Source organism: Trachypithecus francoisi, unplaced genomic scaffold, assembly GCF_009764315.1.
Source record: "Trachypithecus francoisi isolate TF-2019V2 unplaced genomic scaffold, Tfra_2.0 Contig00089, whole genome shotgun sequence".
Lineage (NCBI taxonomy): Eukaryota > Metazoa > Chordata > Mammalia > Primates > Cercopithecidae > Trachypithecus > Trachypithecus francoisi.
This window is the reverse complement of record NW_022680470.1, coordinates 304944-327633: the sequence shown is the minus strand read 5'-3', so window position 1 is coordinate 327633 and position 22690 is coordinate 304944. Positions and strand designations below refer to the sequence as shown.

At 46.7% G+C, this 22690-nt stretch overlaps 1 protein-coding gene across 11 annotated transcripts in view; it reads left to right on the top strand.

The window, feature by feature from the left end:
• NIPA2 (NIPA magnesium transporter 2) overlaps positions 1-22690 on the top strand; it is a 41978-nt gene continuing 19288 nt past the window's right edge. The window contains exons 1-7 of one of the 11 annotated variants that reach the window (XM_033225387.1): positions 1-282; positions 1012-1147; positions 8813-8927; positions 9729-9846; positions 12033-12101; positions 17302-17533; positions 18833-18889. In XM_033225387.1, the coding sequence (XP_033081278.1) occupies positions 17395-17533; positions 18833-18889 (196 nt within the window). In that variant the 5' untranslated portion in view covers positions 1-282; positions 1012-1147; positions 8813-8927; ... (1 more) ...; positions 12033-12101; positions 17302-17394. Of the gene's footprint in view, positions 283-1011; positions 1148-8812; positions 8928-9728; positions 9847-12032; positions 12102-16075; positions 16292-17301; positions 17534-18832; positions 18890-22690 lie in introns of those variants that run through there. The other 10 variants (XM_033225598.1, XM_033225459.1, XM_033225234.1 and 7 more) reach the window with 10 other exon arrangements.

The following is a 22690-nucleotide window of genomic DNA, read 5'->3' as shown; positions in this document are numbered from 1 at the left end:
CGTCATTTAGCCGCGCCTATGTTTTCCGGCGCCGGCCCTGGGTCCCGGCAGCGGTGGTGACGGCGGGGCCGGAGGTTGTCCTTGGCAGATTTTCCTCGGCTCTTCTACATGGAGGAGGCGGTGCGCACGGCTTCAGCCCCGAATGCTCGCACCTCCCACTGGACGGCGACGAAGGCGGTGGCCGTGCGAGCGCAGGACTGGGCGGCCTGTGTGGGGGTGTGAGCCGCGGTGCCCCGGGCAGCGCCGCCGAGGGGAAGCCGCGCGGCCGGCCTGCCGACTAGGGTGAGGTCGCCACTCCTTCCTTTCAGGCGGGCGCCAAGGGGCTGACTTGCGGGCGAACCCGCCCGTCTTGTGTCGGAGAAGGGTTCTCCGGGCAACTTTCCGGGTGTTCCGAGTTGGAAGCGGTTTTCCTGGTGATCCTCAGTGAGGAAACCCACCGTGAATCGGCTTGCCGTTCAGTCCCACGGAAGCCTGGCTCGTTGGCCATGTCGGGGACGCATGTTCATTAAGTTCATTAAAACAGTTTCGTTTGTCTTGCTGAGTTTTAGAAGGTGGCTTCAGCTGCTGCGGGGATCGTAACTGACGGTTAAGCCTAAGAAGTCCGCTGTAACGTTTTGAGCCTGGCTGTTTTAATTTCCTTTTGTAAAATCACGGAATCCTATTTCCCTCTCTATACAGTTGCGCAAAACTGTGTTTAGTTTTGTGTTTGTGTCTCCTTAGTTTCTTTTCTAGGTTGTCAGTTCCTTTAGTACAGGACTGCATGTTAAGTTCTGTTTCTGGAAATCCTGTGTATAGCCATGTGCCCGGTTCATACTTTTTTTTAATAAGAGGAAGTACTCAGAGTCGAGCGTGTCCATTCAGTAAGCTGCCTGTCGAAGCAGTAGTTATGCTCGTTTGAGGAGGTTTTATGTTGATTGGTTAACAAAATGAGTATGAAGGCTAGTAACCAAATTTTAAAACGTACTCAGTAACTTTAGTCTTTTGCCTGCTTCTGTGTTTTCTTCTTTCTAGGCTGGAGCTACTCGGCCAGGGTTTGAGACTTTAAATGAGAATAAAGGGTGGTATTTACGAGGAAATGAGAGTGAATAAGTCATCTCTAACCTCTCCGAGCCTTTTTTTCATAAGAGAGACCATATTAAACTTACATGTAAGTTAAAATTGTAATTTATAACTAATATTGTTACCTAGTTAGGGTTGGAGATTTAGGTTCTGTAATATTTATAAGTACAGTATTGCTTTAAAAAATTGTTATACCAAGTGAGAGGTTGGAAAAAATTAAATCTAGCTTCTGTATTTAATTTTTTTGAGCCAATGTGTTTCTCTGTCTCCAGGCTAGAGGGTGCGATCTGGGCTCTACGCCTCCCGGGATCAAGCGGTCCTCCCACCTCAGCCTCCCCAGTAGCTAGGACCACAGACGTGCGGCACCTTGCCTGGCTAATTTTTGTATTTTTTTTAGAGCCAGGGTTTCACCATGTTTCACACCGGCTAGTCTCCAAATCCTGAACTCATGCGATCCAACCACCTTGGCCTCCAAAGTGCGGGGATTACAGGTGTGAGCCACCGTGCCGGGCCTCCGCTAACTTAGATAGCAGTAGAAACCAAGTAGTAAAGAGTTCGTAAAAAACTAAGAGCTCTAAAGTTGTTTTTTTGTTTGTTTGTTTGTTTGTTTGTTTGTTTTTTTTTTTGAGACGGAGTCTCGCTCTGCCGCCCAGGCTGGAGTGCAGTGGCCGGATCTCAGCTCACTGCAAGCTCCGCCTCCCGGTTCACGCCATTCTCCTGCCTCAGCCTCCCAAGTAGCTGGGACTACAGGCGCCCGCCACGTCGCCCGGCTAGTTTTTTGTATTTTTTAGTAGAGACGGGGTTTCACCGTGTTAGCCAGGATGGTCTCGATCTCCTGACCTGGTGATCCGCCCGTCTCGGCCTCCCAAAGTGCTGGGATTACAGGCTTGAGCCACCGCGCCCGGCCGTTTGTTTGTTTTTTGTTGTTTTTTGAGATGGAGTCTTGCTCTGTCACCCAGGCTGGACTGCAGTGGCACAATCTCTACCCACTGCAACCTCTGCCTCCGGGTTCTAGCGATTCTCTTGCCTCAGCCTCCCCAGTAGTTGGGATTACAGGTGCCTGCCACCACGCCCGGCTAGTTTTTGCGTTTTTAGTAGAGGTGGGTTTTACCATGTTGGCCAGTTGGTCTCGAACTCCTGACCTCAGGTTATCCGCCCGCCTCGGCCTCCGGAAGTGCTGGGATTACAGGCGTGAGCCACCCCGCCCGACCTAAGAGCTCTAAGGTTTTAATGTAATGTGGGCAGTCGGGTTAGAAGTAAAGTCCCTTTCTATGTGGTCCTCTGCATGTGACTCTTACCTCTGGGAGGTTTCCTTTCTTAGCTGTAAACTGTTACCTTCATCTCATTGTGTAGATATAAATGACTAGAAATGATGCATGGAATAGTGGCTAGGGAGGTGCTCAGTAAGTGGTAACTGTTGTTAGGGAAAGATAGTAAGAATTCCACATGTTTTCAGAGTATTTCTAATAGGTAAATATGGTTTACTCATATTTAAAACACATGACTTTGAATATTACATTTTTTTCATGGAAGGTGTAAGCTTCATTTAAACTCTGATTTATTTGATTGCTATACATTGTGATATTGAACAAAAAGATAAGATTTCTGTAGAGAATAAAAGATGGGGTGGGGAGTGGGAGAGGAAATGGGAGATTTAGGTCACAGGATACAAAGTAGCAGATATTCAGGGTGTACAACTTGAGAATTACAGGTAATGAGATTGTAGTAGAGATTTTCCTTCAGTGAGTAGATTTGAGCTGTTTTTGTGGTAAAAAAGTAACTACATGAGATGATGGATTGTTGATTTGCTCTACTATGGTGACTGTTACTATCTGTATGTTCCCCATAACATAAATCTCAAATATGCACAATTTACACAGATTTATCTGTATCATAGAATTAAATACACCCCTCAGACTAGAGCATGCTTAGTCTTAAACATTTCTGCATATCTATTTGTTTTATGTAAATAAACTTGAAAGAAGAATTACTGAAATAGTTCTATAATGGCTCCAGATGAAAATAAATTATGATCTGGCCACATAAATGGGTTGCAGATCTTTTCCTTGCCTTTTGGGTTTGTCTATGGCCCATAGGGCCCCACGTGATCTGACAGTCAACCTTTGTTTTTTTTTGAGACGGAGTCTCGCTCTGCCGCCCAGGCTGGAGTGCAGTGGCCGGATCTCAGCTCACTGCAAGCTCCGCCTCCCGGGTTCACGCCATTCTCCTGCCTCAGCCTCCCAAGTAGCTGGGACTACAGGCGCCCGCCACGTCGCCCGGCTAGTTTTTTGTATTTTTTAGTAGAGACGGGGTTTCACCGTGTTAGCCAGGATGGTCTCGATCTCCTGACCTGGTGATCCGCCCGTCTCGGCCTCCAAAGTGCTGGGATTACAGGCTTGAGCCACCGCGCCCGGCCGTTTGTTTGTTTTTTGTTGTTTTTTGAGATGGAGTCTTGCTCTGTCACCCAGGCTGGACTGCAGTGGCACAATCTCTACCCACTGCAACCTCTGCCTCCCGGGTTCTAGCGATTCTCTTGCCTCAGCCTCCCCAGTAGTTGGGATTACAGGTGCCTGCCACCACGCCCGGCTAGTTTTTGCGTTTTTAGTAGAGGTGGGTTTTACCATGTTGGCCAGGTTGGTCTCGAACTCCTGACCTCAGGTTATCCGCCCGCCTCGGCCTCCGGAAGTGCTGGGATTACAGGCGTGAGCCACCCCGCCCGACCTAAGAGCTCTAAGGTTTTAATGTAATGTGGGCAGTCGGGTTTAGAAGTAAAGTCCCTTTCTATGTGGTCCTCTGCATGTGACTCTTTACCTCTGGGAGGTTTCCTTTCTTAGCTGTAAACTGTTACCTTCATCTCATTGTGTAGAATATAAATGACTAGAAATGATGCATGGAATAGTGGCTAGGGAGGTGCTCAGTAAGTGGTAACTGTTGTTAGGGAAAGATAGTAAGAATTCCACATGTTTTCAGAGTATTTCTAATAGGTAAATATGGTTTACTCATATTTAAAACACATGACTTTGAATATTACATTTTTTTCATGGAAGGTGTAAGCTTCATTTAAACTCTGATTTATTTGATTGCTATACATTGTGATATTGAACAAAAAGATAAGATTTCTGTAGAGAATAAAAGATGGGGTGGGGAGTGGGAGAGGAAATGGGAGATTTAGGTCACAGGATACAAAGTAGCAGATATTCAGGGTGTACAACTTGAGAATTACAGGTAATGAGATTGTAGTAGAGATTTTCCTTCAGTGAGTAGATTTGAGCTGTTTTTGTGGTAAAAAAGTAACTACATGAGATGATGGATTGTTGATTTGCTCTACTATGGTGACTGTTACTATCTGTATGTTCCCCATAACATAAATCTCAAATATGCACAATTTACACAGATTTATCTGTATCATAGAATTAAATACACGCCTCAGACTAGAGCATGCTTAGTCTTAAACATTTCTGCATATCTATTTGTTTTATGTAAATAAACTTGAAAGAAGAATTACTGAAATAGTTCTATAATGGCTCCAGATGAAAATAAATTATGATCTGGCCACATAAATGGGTTGCAGATCTTTTCCTTGCCTTTTGGGTTTGTCTATGGCCCATAGGGCCCCACGTGATCTGACAGTCAACCTTTGTTTTTTTTTGAGATGGAGTTTTGCTCTTGTTGCCCAGGCTGGAGTGCAGCTGCGCAATCATGGCTCACTGCAACCTCCACCCTCCAGTTTCTAGCGATTCTCCTGCCTCAGCCTCCCAAGTAGCTGGGGTTACAGGCGCCTACCACCATGCCTGGCTAATTTTTGTATTTTTAGTAGAGACTGGGTTTCACCATGTTGGCGAGGCTGGTCTCGAACTCCTGACCTTATGATCCACCCGCCTCGACCTCCCAAAGTGCTGGGATTACAGGCGTGAGCCACCGCACCTGGCCGACACTAACTTTTTTACTCTAATGTATCTTACCCTCACTCAAGGTCAGCCACAGTGGCCTTTGTTTTCTTAGGAAACTGCACACCCGCTCCTACCTCAGAGCCCCTGCACTTGCTTCTCTCTCCTTTGTTCTTTTCAAAAAACTCTTTGAAGCTTCTACTCAAGTGTCACCTGCTCAACAAGTCCTCCGAACTACGGTAATTAAAACAGAGTCCCCCACCTCAACACCCCAGTGCCCTTAACATGTTTTATTTTTCACCATAACGTTTGCCACTTTCCAGAATAATGTCTTTATTTTGTTTATTATTTCGCCCTACCTCCAGCAGGAGATAACTCTATGTGGACTGTTATACTCCTGCTCTTAGAATATTGTACGTGCTCAGTAAATGTTGGTTGAGTAAATGATATAAGCAAGCTGCATGTTCACTGGGAGCCACAGTGAAGGCAATACGAGTTAACTACCAAAGTAACCATAACAGAGGGGTAGTTAGTGCAAACAAAATATGGAGGAGGAAAGGTAGGAGCAGGTTAGAATAGCAGCAGAGTGCTGACGTGGGTAGAACACCGGATGTGTGAAATATGGTATGGGAAATAAGATCTAGGCCAGGCGTGGTGCTCACACCTGTAATCCCAGCACTTTGGGAGGCCCGAGTCAGGCGGATGACCCGAGGTCAGGAGTTCAACACCAGCCTGACCGACGTAGCGAAACCCCATCTCTACTAAAAATACAAAAATTAGCCAGACGTGGTGGCAGGCACCTGTAATCCTAGGTACTCAGGAGGCTGATGCAGGAGAATCACTTTAACCTGGGAGGCGGAGGTTGCAGTGAGCTGAGATCACGTCACTGCACTCCAGCCTGGGAAATAGAGCGAGACTCTGCCTCCAAAAAATACAAAAATAAAAAAAATTAGCCTGGCATGGTGGCGGGCCTCTGTAGTTCCGGCTACTCAGGAGTCTGAGGCAGGAGAATGGTGTGAACCCGGGAGGCGGAGCTCGCAGTGAGCAGAGATCGCACCACTGCACTCCAGCCTGGGCGCCAGAGTGAGACGCTGTCTCAAAAAAAAAAAAAAAAGATCTAAAAGTTAGGTTTGGAACAAATGGTGCAGGGTTTTTGTTACTAGGTTACCCAATTTGGTCTTTTTGCTACAAACAGGGGTAGTGATTCTAAATCCTTCAGCAGGAGGCTGAGAGTGGCAGAGATGAGGAGGCCTGGATCTTACAGTTCTGCTTCTGCTACCTCAGCTGTGTGTCGAGTTCCTTAACATCTCTTGACCTGGTTCCTCATTGTGGGCTTTTACCACATATCTTCTTAATTAAGCCTTTGTTAATGTGAAATGTCAAAAAGTGCTGTGAAAGGTTTCATGCTGTCCATGTACTTCAGTTGGTGTAATCTTTTCAATTTTTTCTTTTTCTTTTGAGACGACTCTCCTGTTGCCCAAGCTGGAGTGCAATGATGCAGTCTTGGCTCACTGCAACCTCTACCTCCTGGGTTCAAGCAATTCTCCTGCCTCAGCCTCACCAGTATAGCTGGGATTACAGGCACCCGCCCACATGGCAAATTCAAAAAAATAATTTCTGTGTTTTTGTAGAGTTTCACCATGTTGGCCAGGTGTGTTTTGTAGAGACGGGATTTCACCGTGTTGGCCGGGAGGGTCTCGAACTCCTGACCTCAGGTGATCCTCCCTCCTCAGCCTCCCAAGGTGCTGGGATTACAGGTGTGAGCCACCACGCCCGGCCCAGTTGGTGTAATTTTTAAAGTTTGCTAACTTTGGTGATCGTGTTCCCTACTGATAATCATTTCGCAAAGTAAGTCCTAGTTTAGGTTTTCCTCATTAGAATACTTGTCCATTTTTGCCTGTTCCTTAAATTATGTGTTTTCCACATTATTTAAGAAGGTGGACCAACTTTACAATTTTCTTTTATTTGAGATGTATTTATTCCACTTTTGACATGCTTTATGTTTAATGAAAGTTCACATTACAAATATTAGTAAAATCAGTTGTGAAAATTGAATTTGTTGGCCAGGTAAGGTAGCTCACTCCTGTAATCCCAGCACTTTGGGAGGCCGAGGTGGGCGGATCACGAAGTCAGGAGTTCGAGACCAGCGTGGCCAACATAGTGAAACCTCGTCTCTACTAAAAATACAATAAATTAGCCAGGCGTGGCAGTACACATCTGTAATCCCAGCTCTTCAGGAAGCTGAGGCAGGAGAATTGCTTGAACCTGGGAGGCAGAGGTTGCAGTGAGCCGAGATGGCACCATCACACTCCAGCCAGGGCAACATTGCAAGAGTGCAACTCAAAAAAAGAAAAAAATGAATTTGTTAAAAGAACAAGCCGGGCACGGTGGCTCACGCCTGTAATCCCAGCACTTTGGGAGGCCGAGGTGGGCGGATCACGAGGTCAGGAGATCGAGACCATCCTGACTAACACAGTGAAACCCTGTCTCTACTAAAAATATAAAAAATTAGCCGGGCGTCGTGGCGGGCGCCTGTAGTCCCAGCTACTCGGGAGGCTGAGGCAAGAGAATGGTGTGAACCCGGGAGGCGGAGCTTGCAGTGAGCTGAGATCGCGCCACTGCACTCCAGCCTGGGCAACAAAGTGAGACTCCATCTCGGAAAAAAAAAAAAAAAACAAGCAGAACAAAAAAACGAGCTAGGTGGAGTGGTATGCACCTGTGGTCCTGTCTATTTGAGAGGCTAGGTGGGAGATCACTGCAACCCAGGCATTTGAGACAGCAGTGAGCAATGATCGCGCCTCTGCACTCCAGCCTGGGAAACAGACCAAGGCACTGTCTCAAAACAAAACAAAAAAAACCCTTCCCCTCCCACACACAAAGCGAATAAGCAGAAAATCGTAAGAGTCTTTAAAAGTGGGTAAAACTTCAATAGGTTATTTTTGGAATGTTTAATTCTCTTAGTCGTGGATTCCTTGAGGACAGGCCCTTTGATCAACTTCAATGCCTGGCAGATAATAGCTCCTCAGTGTTTGTTGAGCAGTGGTCACAGTTAGGATTACTCCCCTGAGTCCCTCTAAGTCAGTTGGGCAGGTTAACCAGATGGAGTTTGTCATCTGTGGTTTGGGAACCTAGTTGAAGTGAAATTTAGAAAGTTTTATTGTTATCAGTCTTTAATACTGGCCCTGCCTCATGACTGATTCTTTTTTTTTTTTTTTTTTTTTTTTTTTGAGACGGAGTCTCGCTCTGTTTCCCAGGCTGGAGTGCTGTGGCTGGATCTCAGCTCACTGCAAGCTCTGCCTCCCAGGTTTACGCCATTCTTCTGCCTCAGCCTCTCAAGTAGCTGGGATTACAGGCGCCCGCCACCTCGCCCGGCTAGTTTTTTTGTATTTTTTAGTAGAGACAGGGTTTCACCATGTTAGCCAGGATGGTCTCGATCTCCTGACCTCGTGATCCGCCCGTCTCGGCCTCCCAAAGTGCTGGGATTACAGGCTTGATCCACCGCACCCGGTCGGCTGATTCTTAAGAATAAAAAATATCGGCCGGGTGCGGTGGCTCAAGCCTGTAATCCCAGCACTTTGGGAGGCCGAGACAGGCGGATCACGAGGTCAGGAGATCGAGACCATCCTGGCTAATACGGTGAAACCCTGTCTCTACTTAAAAATACAAAAAACTAGCCGGGCAACGAGGCGGGCGCCTGTAGTCCCAGCTACTCGGGAGGCTGAGGCAGGAGAATGGCATAAACCCGGGAGGCGGAGCTTGCAGTGAGCTGAGATCGCGCCACTGCACTCCAGCCTGGGTGGCAGAGCAAGACTCCGTCTCAAAAAAAAAAAAAAAAAAAAAAAGAATAAAAAATATCTCTGTTGCAGGCTCTCCCGGCTGTGATCGACCTTCAGTTACAGAGAGAGGGAGCAGAGTGGGACCAGGTCTGAGAAGCAACTCATTCGTTTCAGGACATTCCCTCTGATGTCCTGTTTTCAAACGGTAAATGAGATCACTTATTTTCTTGGTGGCAGAAGGCTGCTTTATAATTTGAAGGCTTGTGAATTTTATGTTGCTTGTCATCCCCCACCCGTCCACACAAAAACACTGGTACAGTTCCATGAGTGAACAAACAAAACAACCAAATAACCGTATTTGGTGATATGCCTTATTCTAGAAAGGCTTGTAAATCAGATTTGCTATCGTAAATGAGTGCCTTTTGTGGGGAAACCACCACAGTAAACCTAAGTAATTGTTTTTAAGGAACTTAAAGAGTTTACCTTGAAGATAGAGCAGTAATTGAGAATTAAATTGAAAAGGCTAAGTAAATAGTGGAAAGAAGAGAAAAGGCCTGTGGGCTGGAGTGAATTGCGGAAGTCTTTGTGGCACAGTTTCAGGTGTCCCCTGGCCTTCGGTGGAGAGCAGGCTTTGGGTTGCAGGCGGAGGAGGGGAGGGCCTGTCTGAGGGTGTCAGGTTCCTATGTTAGGAAATGAAGTGGGCAGGAGAGGGGTGCCTGGCCAAGGGGACTCTCGAAAGCCACGTGCACATGGTGGACCCAACTGGTCAGAAAAGGCCTCCTCTCTGCTTTTTGTGTTTGAAATTTCCCGTAACACATAGATTAAAATAAAAGGGAAAGGGGAAAATAGATTTTAAATAGCATCATGAAACTTTACGTAAAATAAATGTGGAGAAAATCTCATATGATAGCCTTAGTAAGGTTAGGAATGATTTCCAGTGACCTTAGGATTCAGTGAATAAAATTCCATTATATGTATTTTTTAAATCACCTCTTGACTTTGTCAGTGGGAGAGGGATTCCCATCCAGAATACTGACACTGAGCAGATGAGATGGACGTAAGTTTCTTAGTCTTTCGCTCAGGATAGAATGCAGAACCAGGGGCTGCGGGAGGCAGGCTTTGTGGTAAGGAGAGTGCCTGTGGTTCCTGTAGAAAGACTTTAATACTTGCTTTAATAATTCCTTGGGCTGGCAGGGCAATGGGGCCTACTTCTCAGACGTAAGCAGGAACTGTACCTGTGCCTGGTCACTGTGATGAGACTTGTTTGGCATCATGGGGAGGGAAACTTGCCCTGAGGCCATGAAAAGCTCCCGGTTGTTACCGGATGTCAAGGCAACATGTAATATTGGGTCTTAATTTTATACCTTACACCACATGTATGTAACTTGCATTTAGTGAAAGTTAATATTAAGTGTTAGTAAATATTAGTAAATTAAGTAGTTACCAGTTAGTTATTTGAAAGGTTCATAGTATAAGTAAAATCTGGGCAGGATGCAGAGGCTGACAACACCTGTAATCTACCAGTATGGGAAGCTGAGGCAGGCAGATCGCTTGAGCTCAGGAGTTCTAGACCAGCCTGGGCATCATGGTGAAACTCTGTATCTACAAAAAAATACCAGAATTAGCCAGGCAGTGTAGTGCTGCACACTTACAGTCCCAGCTACTGGAGAGGCTGAGGTGGGAGGATCACTTGAGCCTGGGAAGTCGAGGTTGCAGTGAACCATGATTGTGCCACTGCACTGCAGCCTGAGTGACAGAATGAGACCCTGTCTCAAAAAAAAAAAAAATTTAAATTTGGATTTGGGAGTCTATTTTTTTTTTTTTTTTTTTTGAGGCGGAGTCTCGCTCTGTCGCCTGGACTGGAGTGCAGTGGCCGGATCTCAGCTCACTGCAAGCTCCGCCTCCCGGGTTTATGCCATTCTCCTGCCTCAGCCTCCCGAGTAGCTGGGACTACAGGCACCCGCCACCTCGCCCGGCTAGTTTTTGTATTTTTAGTAGAGACAGGGTTTCACCGTGTTAGCCAGGATGGTCTCGATCTCCTGACCTCGTGATCCGCCCGTCTGGGCCTCCCAAAGTGCTGGGATTACAGGCTTGAGCCACCGCGCCCAGCCTGGGAGTCTATTGTTATACTGGGATTAGAATTGTAGATAAACCTGACTTATTTCTGGACATCATTTTTATTGGTAAGAAGGTTCAATTTTATTGCTTACAGAATATTCAAACTATGAATTTGATTTGTTCTATTACAATAGAACTTTTAGAAAGTATATGGTGAGCAATGGCCGGGTGTGGTGGCTCATGCCTGTAATCCCAGCACTTTGGGAGGCTGAGGTGGGCGGATCACAAGGTCAGGAGATCGAGACCATCCTGGCTAACATGGTGAAACCCCATCTCTACTAAAAATACAAAAAATTAGCCGGGTGTGGTGGCGGGTGCCTGTAGTCCCAGCTACTTGGGAGGTTGAGGCAGGAGAATGGCGTGAACCCAGAAGGCAGAGCTTGCAGTGAGCCGAGATCGCACCACTGCACTCCAGCCTGGGCAACAGAGCAAGACAGCGTCTCAAAAAAAAAAAAAAAAAGTATATAGTGAGCAATACAACTATCAGGTAGTCACTTCCACAGCAGTAGAACGTGCATGATAATTAAGAACATTGTTTCATGAAGACAGAGATTAAAGGAGGAGGATGATTTTTTTTTCTTCCACAAGACGGGAGTCTTGCTCTGTCACCTAGGCTGGAGTGCAGTTGGTTGTTCCTGGCTTACTGCAACCTCCACCTTCTGGCTTCAAGCAGTTCTCCTGCCTCAGCCTTCCAAGTGGCTGAGATTACAGGCACCCGCCACTGCGCCCAGCTAATTTTTGTATTTTTAGTAGGGAAGGGGTTTCACCATGTTGGCCAGGTTGGTCTCGAAATCCTGAGCTCGTGATCTGCCTGCCTCAGCCTCGCAAAGTGTTGAGATTACAGGCATGAGCCACCGTGCCCGGCCGATGATTTTTATGTCAGATGATCTTAAGGAATGCTTTCTTTGAAGTTAGGTGACCCTGACTCATGGAAGGATATACCTGCCAGGAGGGCTGAAGCGTTTGGGTAGCTCGGTTTCTCACTCCCACTTTCCAGGTCCACGTAACCATTGTCCTTGCATTTTCACTTCCATCCAGTACCATACTGCCACTTCCTAGCATAGTGGGTAAATGATTACAGTTCTCAAGTTTAAAAGCTATAAAACATCGGTTACATTTTAGGATGCTGATCTAAATGATGCAATAGTTTTCTGTTTATTAATGGCTGCTTTGTTTTTTTGTTTGAGACCAGGTGTAACTATGTTGCCCTGGCTAAACTTGAACTCCTGGTCTCAGTCTATCCTTCTGCCTCAACCTCCTGGTATGTACCACTGTGTCTGGCTGTTTCTAAGGGCTAATTATGAATTATTCCATTTGACCGGGCTGGTGGCTCATGCTTGTAATCCCAGCACTTTGGAAGGCTGAGATGGGTGGATCACTCAAGGTCAGGAGTTCCAGACTAGCCTGGCCAATATAGTGAAACTCCGTCTCTACTGAAAATACAAAACTTAGCTGGGCGTAGCAGCTTGTGCCTGTAGTCCCAGCTACTCAGATACTGAGGCAGGAGAATCACTTGAACCCAGAAAGTAGAGGTTGCAGTGAGCCAAGATCACGCCACTGCACTCCATCCTGGGCAAGAGAGCAAGACTCTGTCTCAAAAAAAACAAAAACAGAATTATTCCATTCATCCATATTCACCCAGAAAACATGTATTAAGACCTATTTTGAGACTACCAGATAGCTGTGTGCGTAGGCTAAAAGGGCGAATAACATGCAGGAGCCCAGGCTCATACATACAGATAAACAGGTCACATAAGATGCGGTGGGAACAATGTAAGCACACTTGTTGTTTTTTGTTGCCGTCTTGTAGTATGTAGAAATGACGATTGTCCTTGACATCTTGTTCCCAAGTTCTGCCTTGTCTCTAAATGTATTTACATATCTGTAGTTTACTTTTACTGTCCATGAGACTCACCTGTCTAGGATTATTCCATAGGTATGCTGAAGTTAACTTGAGGCTTGAGATGACCAGTATTTGCATGTAGAGTGCCACTTAATACCTTAGATTGCGTAGCGTCTTTCTTTTCTTTTTTTTTTTTTTGAGACAGAGTCTGGCTCTGTCGCCCAGGCTGCAGTGCAGTGGCCGGATCTCAGCTCACTGCAAGCTCCGCCTCCCGGGTTTACGCCATTCTCCTGCCTCAGCCTCCCGAGTAGCTGGGACTACAGGAGCCCGCCACCTCGCCCGGCTAGTTTTTTGTATTTTTAGTAGAGACGGGGTTTCACTGTGTTAGCCAGGATGGTCTCGATCTCCTGACCTCGTGATCCGCCCGTCTCGGCCTCCCAAAGTGCTGGGATTACAGGCCTGAGCCACCGCGCCCGGCGCGTCTTTCTTTTCATGTATTCTTCTGTTAATGTTGTGACTCATCACACCTCCAGCTGGAAGCAAGACGGGGTCTCCAGACTCCCCACCTGAGACTTTTCTCATGGGATCATCTTGCCTCATGAATGGCACAAAGGGGACTGGGGTGCTTTTCCAAATCTGTTAAGGGAGAGTTCAGTTCTGGAAGGCTTTCAGGTAGACAGTCTCATCCATGAGATTATGAGGGATACTTGTAAGAACTTAGCACCAGCTGAGCGCCGTGCCTCACGCCTGTAATCCCAGCACTTTGGGAGGCTGAGGCGGGTGGATCACGAGGTCAGGAGATAGAGACCATCCTCGCTAACACGGTGCAACCCCGTCTGTACTAAAAATCCAAAAAAAAAAAAAAAAATTAGTTGGGCGTGGTGGTGCGCACCTGTAGTCCCAGCTACTCGGGAGGCTGAGGCAGGAGAATGGCGTGAACCCGGGAGGCGGAGCTCCAGCCTGGACAAGCGAGCCTCCATCTCAAAAAAAAAAAAAATTAACTCAGCACCTTTTTTTTTTTTTTTTGAGACGGAGTCTCGCTCTGTCACCCAGGCTGGAGCTCCGCCTCCCGGTTTACGCCATTCTCCTGCCTCAGCCTCCCGAGTAGCTGGGACTACAGGCGCCGCCACCTCGCCCAGCTAGTTTTTTTTTTTTTTGTATTTTTAGTAGAGAGGGGGTTTCACCGTGTTAGCCAGGATGGTCTCGATCTCCTGACCTCGTGATCCGCCCGTCTCGGCCTCCCAAAGTGCTGGGATTACAAGCTTGAGCCACCGCGCCCGGCCAACTCAGCACCTTTTTGAATTGTCTTCTTTCAGTGTTTCAGTATTTTTTTGGGGACAGTCTTGCCCTGTCACCCAGGCTGGAGTGCAGTGGCGTGATCTCAGCTCACTGCAGTCTCCCCCTCTCGGGTTTACGCCATTCTTCTGCCTCAGCCTCCCGAGGAGCTGGGCTAATTTTGTTTTTGTATTTTTAGTAGAGACAGGGTTTCACTTCCTGACCTTGTGATCCACCTGCCTCAGCCTCCCAAAGTGCGAGGATTACAGGTGTGAGCCACCGTGCCCGACCCAGTGTTGCAGTATTATTTTGTCTTAGGTTGTGGGGTGACCTGGCTTTTGGGACTTGCTGGGGGTTTCTACCTTGGCATCCTTGTACCTTTTGAGCACTATAGGTTGTATTTTAAAAACGTTAATATGGAAATGTTCAGAAATACACAAAAGCAGATATAGTAATACAATGAGTCCCTGTGTACCCTTCCCCCAGCTCTTACCCATCACTGAATCCCTGTTTTCTACAGAAAATTTTTGTTTTTTCAGAAATCAGGGTGGAAACTTTATACTTGCAGTAAGCCTGTGTGTGTGTATGAGTTAGCTATCTCAGTGGCGTATAGGAATGAGCACTTAGATCGTGCTCACAGTTCTGTGAGTCACTGAGATGATTTTGTTCTGTGCCCTTCACTCTGTTGTGATGAGGACATGCGCTTCCTGTGGCTGTGTCAGGGTGCGAAGGGGCAGGCAGAAGAAAGAGAGGCCTCTAGGTGTAGACTCAGAACTGGCACTCTGTTCCTTCTACCTGCCTCCCATTGGCCAGAGCAAGCTTGATGGCCAAGCTGCAGATCAGGGTTGAGGGAGGGTAGTCTTCCCATTGAATCGCACAGGAATGATAATGCACCTTAACAGGCAAGTCAAAAACATTGGACTTTTTTATTTCTTGGGAGTAATATCAACTCAGTGTGATAATGCTGTGTTTACCATTATTGCAGTATCACTGCAGTAATGTTATCTCTTGTCTGTCTTCCTTGTGAAGCTAGAGAGCTTAGCATAATGAACGCTTAGCACATAATATGCAGTCAATACTGTTTGAGTGGATGGCTAAAGTGATTGAGGGGCCAGGTGGACAGGAAGTTGAAGTTGCTTTGGTTAAAAGCCAGTGTCTTTTAACCCAAAGTGGAAAACGTGGAAAAACGTGGCTAGTGGAAAAAAAGTGGAAGTGGAAAAACGTGGCTAGTTAGGGTCCTGACTGAATTGCAGATTAGTTTTGGAACTCACAAGTTAAATTGTGGGACTAAAATTCCCAAGATGTGCTAGAAAGCTGGACTGGTGGCCGGGCGCGGTGGCTCAAGCCTGTAATCCCAGCACTTTGGGAGGCCGAGACGGGCGGATCACGAGGTCAGGAGATCGAGACCATCCTGGCTAACACGGTGAAACCCTGTCTCTACTAAAAAATACAAAAATCTAGCCGGGCGAGGTGGTGGGCGCCTGTAGTCCCAGCTACTCAGGAGGCTGAGGCAGGAGAATGGCGTGAACCCGGGAGGCGGAGCTTGCAGTGAGCTGAGATCCGGCCACTGCACTCCAGCCTGGGCGACAGAGTGAGACTCCGTCTCAAAAAAAAAAAAAAAAAAAAAAAAAAAAAAAGAAAGCTGGACTGGCAGTTACAACCAGTCATAAGCCTTGTTACTAAAAGCTATTTTTTCTCTGCTATCCACACTGTGCTTTAGTTCATTTGTCAACTGAGTTTATGAGTTGGCCATTTGGGAAAAGCAGTTTTTTTTTTTTTTTTTGAGACGGAGTCTCGCTCTGTCGCCCAGGCTGGAGTGCAGTGGCCGGATCTCAGCTCACTGCAAGCTCCGCCTCCCGGGTTCACGCCATTCTCCTGCCTCAGCCTCCCGAGTAGCTGGGACTACAGGCGCCAGCCACCTCGCCCGGCTAGCTTTTTTTGTATTTTTTTAGTAGAGACGGGGTTTCACCGTGTTAGCCAGGGTGGTCTCAAACTCCTGACCTCGTGATCCGCCCGTCTCGGCCTCCCAAAGTGCTGGGATTACAGGCTTGAGCCACCGCGCCCGGCCAGGGAAAAGCAGTTGTAGTCTTTGGGAACCCTTTGCTTCCTGTCTGGCCTGGAGGACTGAGCCCTCCAGATAGCACGGTCCTCATGTTTTCCAAAGGCCACCAGTACCGTCCTGCATGCCCCAGCAGACACCCCTCTGCAGGAATTGTGATCCTCTGATAACAAATAATGTGAAATCTGCGTTCTGTCAACACATCCCTAAATAGGCTACATAAATAAATTAGCATATGCTTATATCCACATGTTGCTAAGAAGAAAATGTATGGGTGAGAAAATTTTGAGTTTCTTTGTATAGGTTATTCAAAAGGACACAAAGAGAACCTGATAAATGTATTTCCAAACTAGATTTGTATATTGTTATGCCTAATTTTTTATTCTGCAGAATTTTTTTGTATCAGAGTTTTAATAAGGCTAGAAACTTTTTTTTTTTTTTTTTGAGATGGAGTCTTGCTCTGTCGCCCAGGCTGGAGTGCAGTGGTACAGTCTGGGCTCACTGCAAGCTCTGCCTCCTGGGTTCATGCCATTTTCCTGCCTTAGCCTCCCAAGTAGCTGGGACTACAGGCGCCCGCCACCATGCCCGGCTCATTTTTTTTTGTATTTTTAGTAGAGACGGGGTTTCACCATGTTAGCCACAATGGTCTCGATCTCCTAACCTCATGATCCACCTGCCTGGGTCTCCCAAAGTGCTGGGATTACAGGCGTAAGCCACAGCGCCTGTCCAAGAAACATTGTATTTTTTTTTTTTTTTGAGACAGAATCTCGCACTGTCGCCCAGGCTGAAGTGCAGTGGCTGATCTCGGCTCACTGCAAACTCCCTCTCCTGGGTTTCTGCCTTTCTGCCTCAGCCTCCCAAGTGGCTGGGACTACAGGCTCCCGCCACCATGCCCGGCTAATAATTTTGTATTTTTAGTAGAGACGGGGTTTCACCGTGTTAGCCAGGATGGTCTCGATCTCCTGACCTCGTGATCCGCTCGCCTCGGCCTCCCAAAGTGCTGGGACTACAGGTGTGAGCCACCGCGCCCGGCCAAGAAACATTTTTTAAAAAATATGGGATCAGAGTTTATGAAATCAGTTTAAACTTGGTTTTATATCATGATCGTATCTTTTGCCATAATTTGAAGAAATATACAGGTTGGTGCTAAATTTAAATAATAAATATTTATTAATATCAGTAATGAAGGAGATATTTTTTCTTAGGAGAAGTGGTATAAAAGTTTGAATTGCATATGAGCTGTCATGAGCATTCTGTGAAAACCACATTTCATTTTGTGTTTAGGTTTGAAGACTGCTTCATTCTGCCTCTCGTACCAGCGGTTTCTCTGCTCTGTGATCAATGTGATTCACAGGGACTCCTTAAGTAACAAACGAAATGAGCCAGGGGCGTGGAAAATATGACTTCTATATTGGTCTGGGATTGGCTATGAGCTCCAGCATTTTCATTGGAGGAAGTTTCATTTTGAAAAAAAAAGGCCTTCTTCGACTGGCCAGGAAAGGCTCTATGAGAGCAGGTAGGTTATGCCCTGGTGACTCTGAGGTGACCTTGGGGTGTGTCTGCATACTCAGGTTCTTTGATTGTGGAAGACCACATCTTCATTCCTCGTGAGTGTATTGTGAAACTTTGAACTGGTCAGGAGTCCTGAATGTTTACAGAGTTGATATTTGGTTATTTATAATGAGAAAAGAAGTGAGAAGATGTCATAATTAGTTAACTGCTCAGTCCTGCGGTTATCATCAAAGTGGAAACAGGGACCAATGCCGAAGTAGCATCCAGCCTTTTCTTTAAATTTTGATATGTCTGCAGGGAAGGAAATCAGGGTCCATGGTTAGGCTGGGCATGGTGGCTCATGGCTGTAATCCCAGCCCTTAGGGAGGCTGAGGCGGGTGGATCACCTGAGGTCAGGGGTTCAAGACCGGCCTGGCCAACGTGGTGAAACCCCATCTCTACTAAAAATACGAAAATTAGCTGGCCATGGTGGCCTGGCCTATAATCCCAGCTACTTGGGAGGCTGAGGCAGGAGAATCGATTGAGCCTGGAAGGCAGCCGAAATGCACCACTGCACTCCAGCCTGGGTGACAGAGTGAGACTCTGTCCCCCCCAAAAAAAGAAAAGCAAAAGTCCATGGTTAGGAATCCATGATAGTAGAAGTTCTGACCTTGAACTTCAACATTTTGGCAGGAAGGAAAGAGAGAGCGTCCGCGGCTTGAGGAGTATCTAGTTTAGTGAGCTTCTGGCTGCTGTAGGTTGTCTCTCTAGAAATCACTGAGAAGTCACAAGACCCTGCGGGGTCATCAGGATGATTGCCCCCCCCCCCCCACTCTTCTGTCAGGGACACTCGTGGTAGCTCCCAGTGTTCAGTGGCATTATGATCACATTCCATCATTCTACCCTGGCTTCATTTTTAGCCCTGATTGGACCTCATGAGGAGACCTGCTTTGGCACCTTTCTCTCTTCCCTGTGCCATCTCTGTGGCTAAACCTAATTCAGCAGTCATAAAAACATGAAATGATAGCCTCTGTGGGGTTTAGTGGACAGAGGAGAAACTGTCAGCATCTCCTGCTTGTTCCCCTAGTCCCTGATGCTTGGTCCTGAGAGATGTTCTCACTGTTAATGATGGATATGCTTGTAAAGGATTCATTCACCTTGGCAAGACAATCATTAAGAAATTGTCAGAGAAATCCCGAGTCATGCAGAAACCTTTATTTAAAGTAGCAACTGAGATATTTAAAAATCTGTCATTATTAATAGTTATCATAATTTATAGGAGTCTTACAGTCTTCAAAGATGTGAAATATTTCTTCATTCACAGGTCAAGGTGGCCATGCATATCTTAAGGAATGGTTGTGGTGGGCTGGACTGCTGTCAAGTATGTATAAAAAACATTGCAAGAAAAATATGATAGCTGTATATTAAGATATTTGCATATGGTATTATAGTCTAATTACTAGCAAGTTTTAAATAAATCTTTAATTTTTTTTTTTTTTTTTGAGACGGAGTCTTGCTCTGCCACCCAGGCTGGAGTGCAGTGGCCGAATCTCAGCTCACTGCAAGCTCCGCCTCCCAGGTTTATGCCATTCTCCTGCCTCAGCCTCCCGAGTAGCTGGGACTACAGGCGCCCGCCTCGTCGCCCGGCTAGTTTTTTGTATTTTTAAGTAGAGACAGGGTTTCACCGTATTAGCCAGGATGGTCTCGATCTCCTGACCTCGTGATCCGCCCGTCTCGGCCTCCCAAAGTGCTGGGATTACAGGCTTGAGCCACTGCGCCCGGCTTTTTTTTTTTTTTGAGACAGCCTTACTTTGTCACCCAGGCTAGAGTGCAGTGGGGTGATCTTGGCTCACTGCAACCTCCGCCTCCCAGGTTCAAGTGATTCTCCTGCCTCAGCCTCCCGAGTAGCTGGGATTACAGGTGTGCACCACAACGCCCAGCTAATTTTTTGTATTTTTAGTAGAGATGGGGATTCACTATGTTGGTCATGCTGGTCTCGAACTCCTGACTTCAGGTGATCCGCCCATCTTGGCCTCCCAAAGTGTTGGGATTACAGGCGTGAGCCACAGCACCTGGCATAAATCTTGGTTTTTAATTAACATAACTGAAATATATAATTTAAAAGTTTAACAGTTTAGAGCATTTTCTTTTACTATTTATTTTTATTTTTATTTTTATTTATTTTTTTTGAGACGGAGTTTTGCTCTTGTTGCCCAGGCTGGAGAGCAGTGGCACGATCTCAGCTCACCGCAACCTCCACCTCCTGGGTTCAAGTAAGTCTCCTGCCTCAGCCTCCTGAGTAGCTGGGATTACAGGCATGTGCTACTACGCCCAGCTAAGTTTTTTGTAATTTAATAGAGATGGGGTTTCTCCATGTTGGTCAGGCTGGTCTTGAATTCCTGACCTCAGGTGATTCATCCTCCTCGGCCTCCCAAAGTGCTGGGATTACAGGCGTGAGCCACTGCACCCGGCCTAGTTTTTTAATTTTTGTGAGTACATGGTAGGTATTTACATAGCAGGTATTTATAGGGTACATGAGATCCTTTGATAAAGGCATGCAGTTCGTAATAATTGCATCATGGTATCCATGGGTTATCCATCCCCTCAGGAATTTATCCTTTGTCATACAAATAATCCAAATAGTACTTTTTTTTTTTTTTTGAGATGGAATCTTGCTCTGTCACCAGGCTTGAATGCAATGGCCCATCTTGGCTGACTGCAATGTACGCCTCTTGGGTTCAAGCGATTATCCTGCCTTAGCCTCCTGAGTAGCTGAGAGTATAGGTGTGCGCCACCATGCCCAGCTAATTTTTGTATTTTTAGTAGAGACAGGGTTTCACATGTTGGCCAGGCTGGTCTCGATCTCTTGACCTTGTGATCCGCCTGCCTCGGCCTCCCAAAGTGCTGGGATTACAAGCATGAGCCACCGTGCCCGGCAGTACTCCTTCTGTTTGAGACAGGGTCTCACTCTGTCGCCTAGCCTGGAGTGCAGTAGTGTGATCGTGGCTCACTGCAGTCTTAACCTCCCAGGCTCAAGCAGTCCCCACATCTCAGCCCCGTAAGTAGCTGGGACTACAAGTGTGTGCCACCATGCCTGACTCATTTTTTTATTTTTTATTTTATTTATTTGCAGGTTTTTGCTGTGTTGCCCAGGCTGGTCTTGAACTCCAGGGCTCAAGCAAACCTCCTGCCTCAGCCTCTTTAAGTGCTGGGATTATAGGTGTCAACTACTCTTGCTGGCCCCAGTTACACTCTCTTACTTATTTATTTAGAGACAGAGTCTCGCTTTTGTCACCCAGGCTGGAGTGCAGTGGTGCGATATCGGCTCACTACAACCTCTGCCTCCTGGGTTCAAGCGATTCTTCTGCCTCTGCCACCTGGGTAGCTGGGATTATAGGCACATGCTACCATGCCCAGCTAATTTTTGTACTTTTAGTAGAGACGGGGTTTTGCCATGTTGGGCAGGCTGGTCTTGAACTCCTGACCTCGTGGTCCACCTGCCTCGGCCTCCCAAAGTGCTGGGATTACAGTTGTGAGCCACCATGTCTGGCCGTTATTTATGTATCTATGTATGTATGTATGTATGTATTTTTTGACACGGAATCTGGCTCTATCGCCAGGCTGGAGTGTAGTGGCACGATCTTGGCTCACTCCAACCTCCACCTCCTGGGTTCAAGCGATTCTCCTGCCTCAGCCTCCCAAGTAGCTGGGACTACAGGCACACACCACCAAGCCCAGCTCATTTTTCTATTTTTAGTAGGGAAGGGGTTTCACCATGTTGGCCAGGATGGTCTCCATCTCCTGACCTCGTGATCTGTCCGCCTTGGCCTCCCAAAGTGCTGGGATTACAAATGTGAACCATCGCACCCGGCCTTTTTTAGTTATTTTTAAGTGTACAATTAAATTATTACTGGGCCAAGCAAGGTGGCTCACACCCGTAATCCCAACACTTTGCGAGGCCAAGGCGGGCGGATCACTTGAGGTCAAGAGTTCGAGACCAGCCTGGCCAACATCGTGAAACCCTGTATCTACTAAAAATACCAAAAATTAGCCGGTCATGGTGGTGGGCGCCTGTGGTCACAGCTACTTGGGAGGCTGAGGCAGGAGAATCGCTTGAACCTGGGAGGTGGAGCTTGCAGTGAGCTGATATCGCGCCACTGCTCTCCAGCCTGGATGATAGAGTGAGACTCAGTCTCAAAAAAAAAAAAAAAAAAGTTATTGACTGTAGTCACCCTGTTGTGCTATCACATACTTGGTGTTACTCACCAAGTATTCAAGTCTTTCTATTTATTATACCCTAATAGTGCATTTAAATGGAATGACAAGGTTTTTTTTTTTACCCATCTGATTAAAACATGTTTGATATGCCCATGTAATTTTAAAATTTCTGCTCAATTTAAGGTAATTTTTTTTTTTTTTTTTTTTGAGACGGAGTCTCGCTCTATCACCCAGGCTGGAGTGCGGTGGCGCGATCTTGGCTCACTGCAAGCTCCGCCTCCCGGATCCATGCCATTGTCCTGCCTCAGCCTCCTGAGTAGCTGGGACCACAGGCGCCAGCCACCTCGCCCAGCTAATTTTTTGTATATTTAGTAGAGACGGGGTTTCACCATGTTAGCCAGGATGGTCTCGATCTCCTGACCTCATGATCCGCCCGCCTTGGCCTCCCAAAGTGCTGGGATTACAGGTGTGAGCCACCATGCCCGGCCTAATTTAAGGTAATTTTAAAAGTGAAAGTTAAGTGAAGAATTCTTTTAGTTTGTTCCCCCTCCATTTGTTCTCATTCCAAATTGAAAAGAGGTATGTATTTGATAAGACTTATCAAATAAAAATACAAAAAATCACCATGCCTATTTTGGTAATTCCTTTTAAAAAGGCATATGGAAAAAAATTATGGCTGGGCGCGGTGGCTCAAGCCTGTAATCCCAGCACTTTGGGAGGCCGAGACGGGCGGATCACAAAGTCAGGAGATCAAGACCATCCTGGCTAACCCGGTGAAACCCCGTCTCTACTAAAAAATACAAAAAAAACTAGCCGGGCGAGGTGGCGGGCGCCTGTAGTCCCAGCTACTCGGGAGGCTGAGGCAGGAGAATGGCGGGAACCTGGGAGGCGGAGCTTGCAGTGAGCTGAGAACCGGCCACTGCACTCCAGCCTGGGCGACAGAGCGAGACTCCGTCTCAAAAAA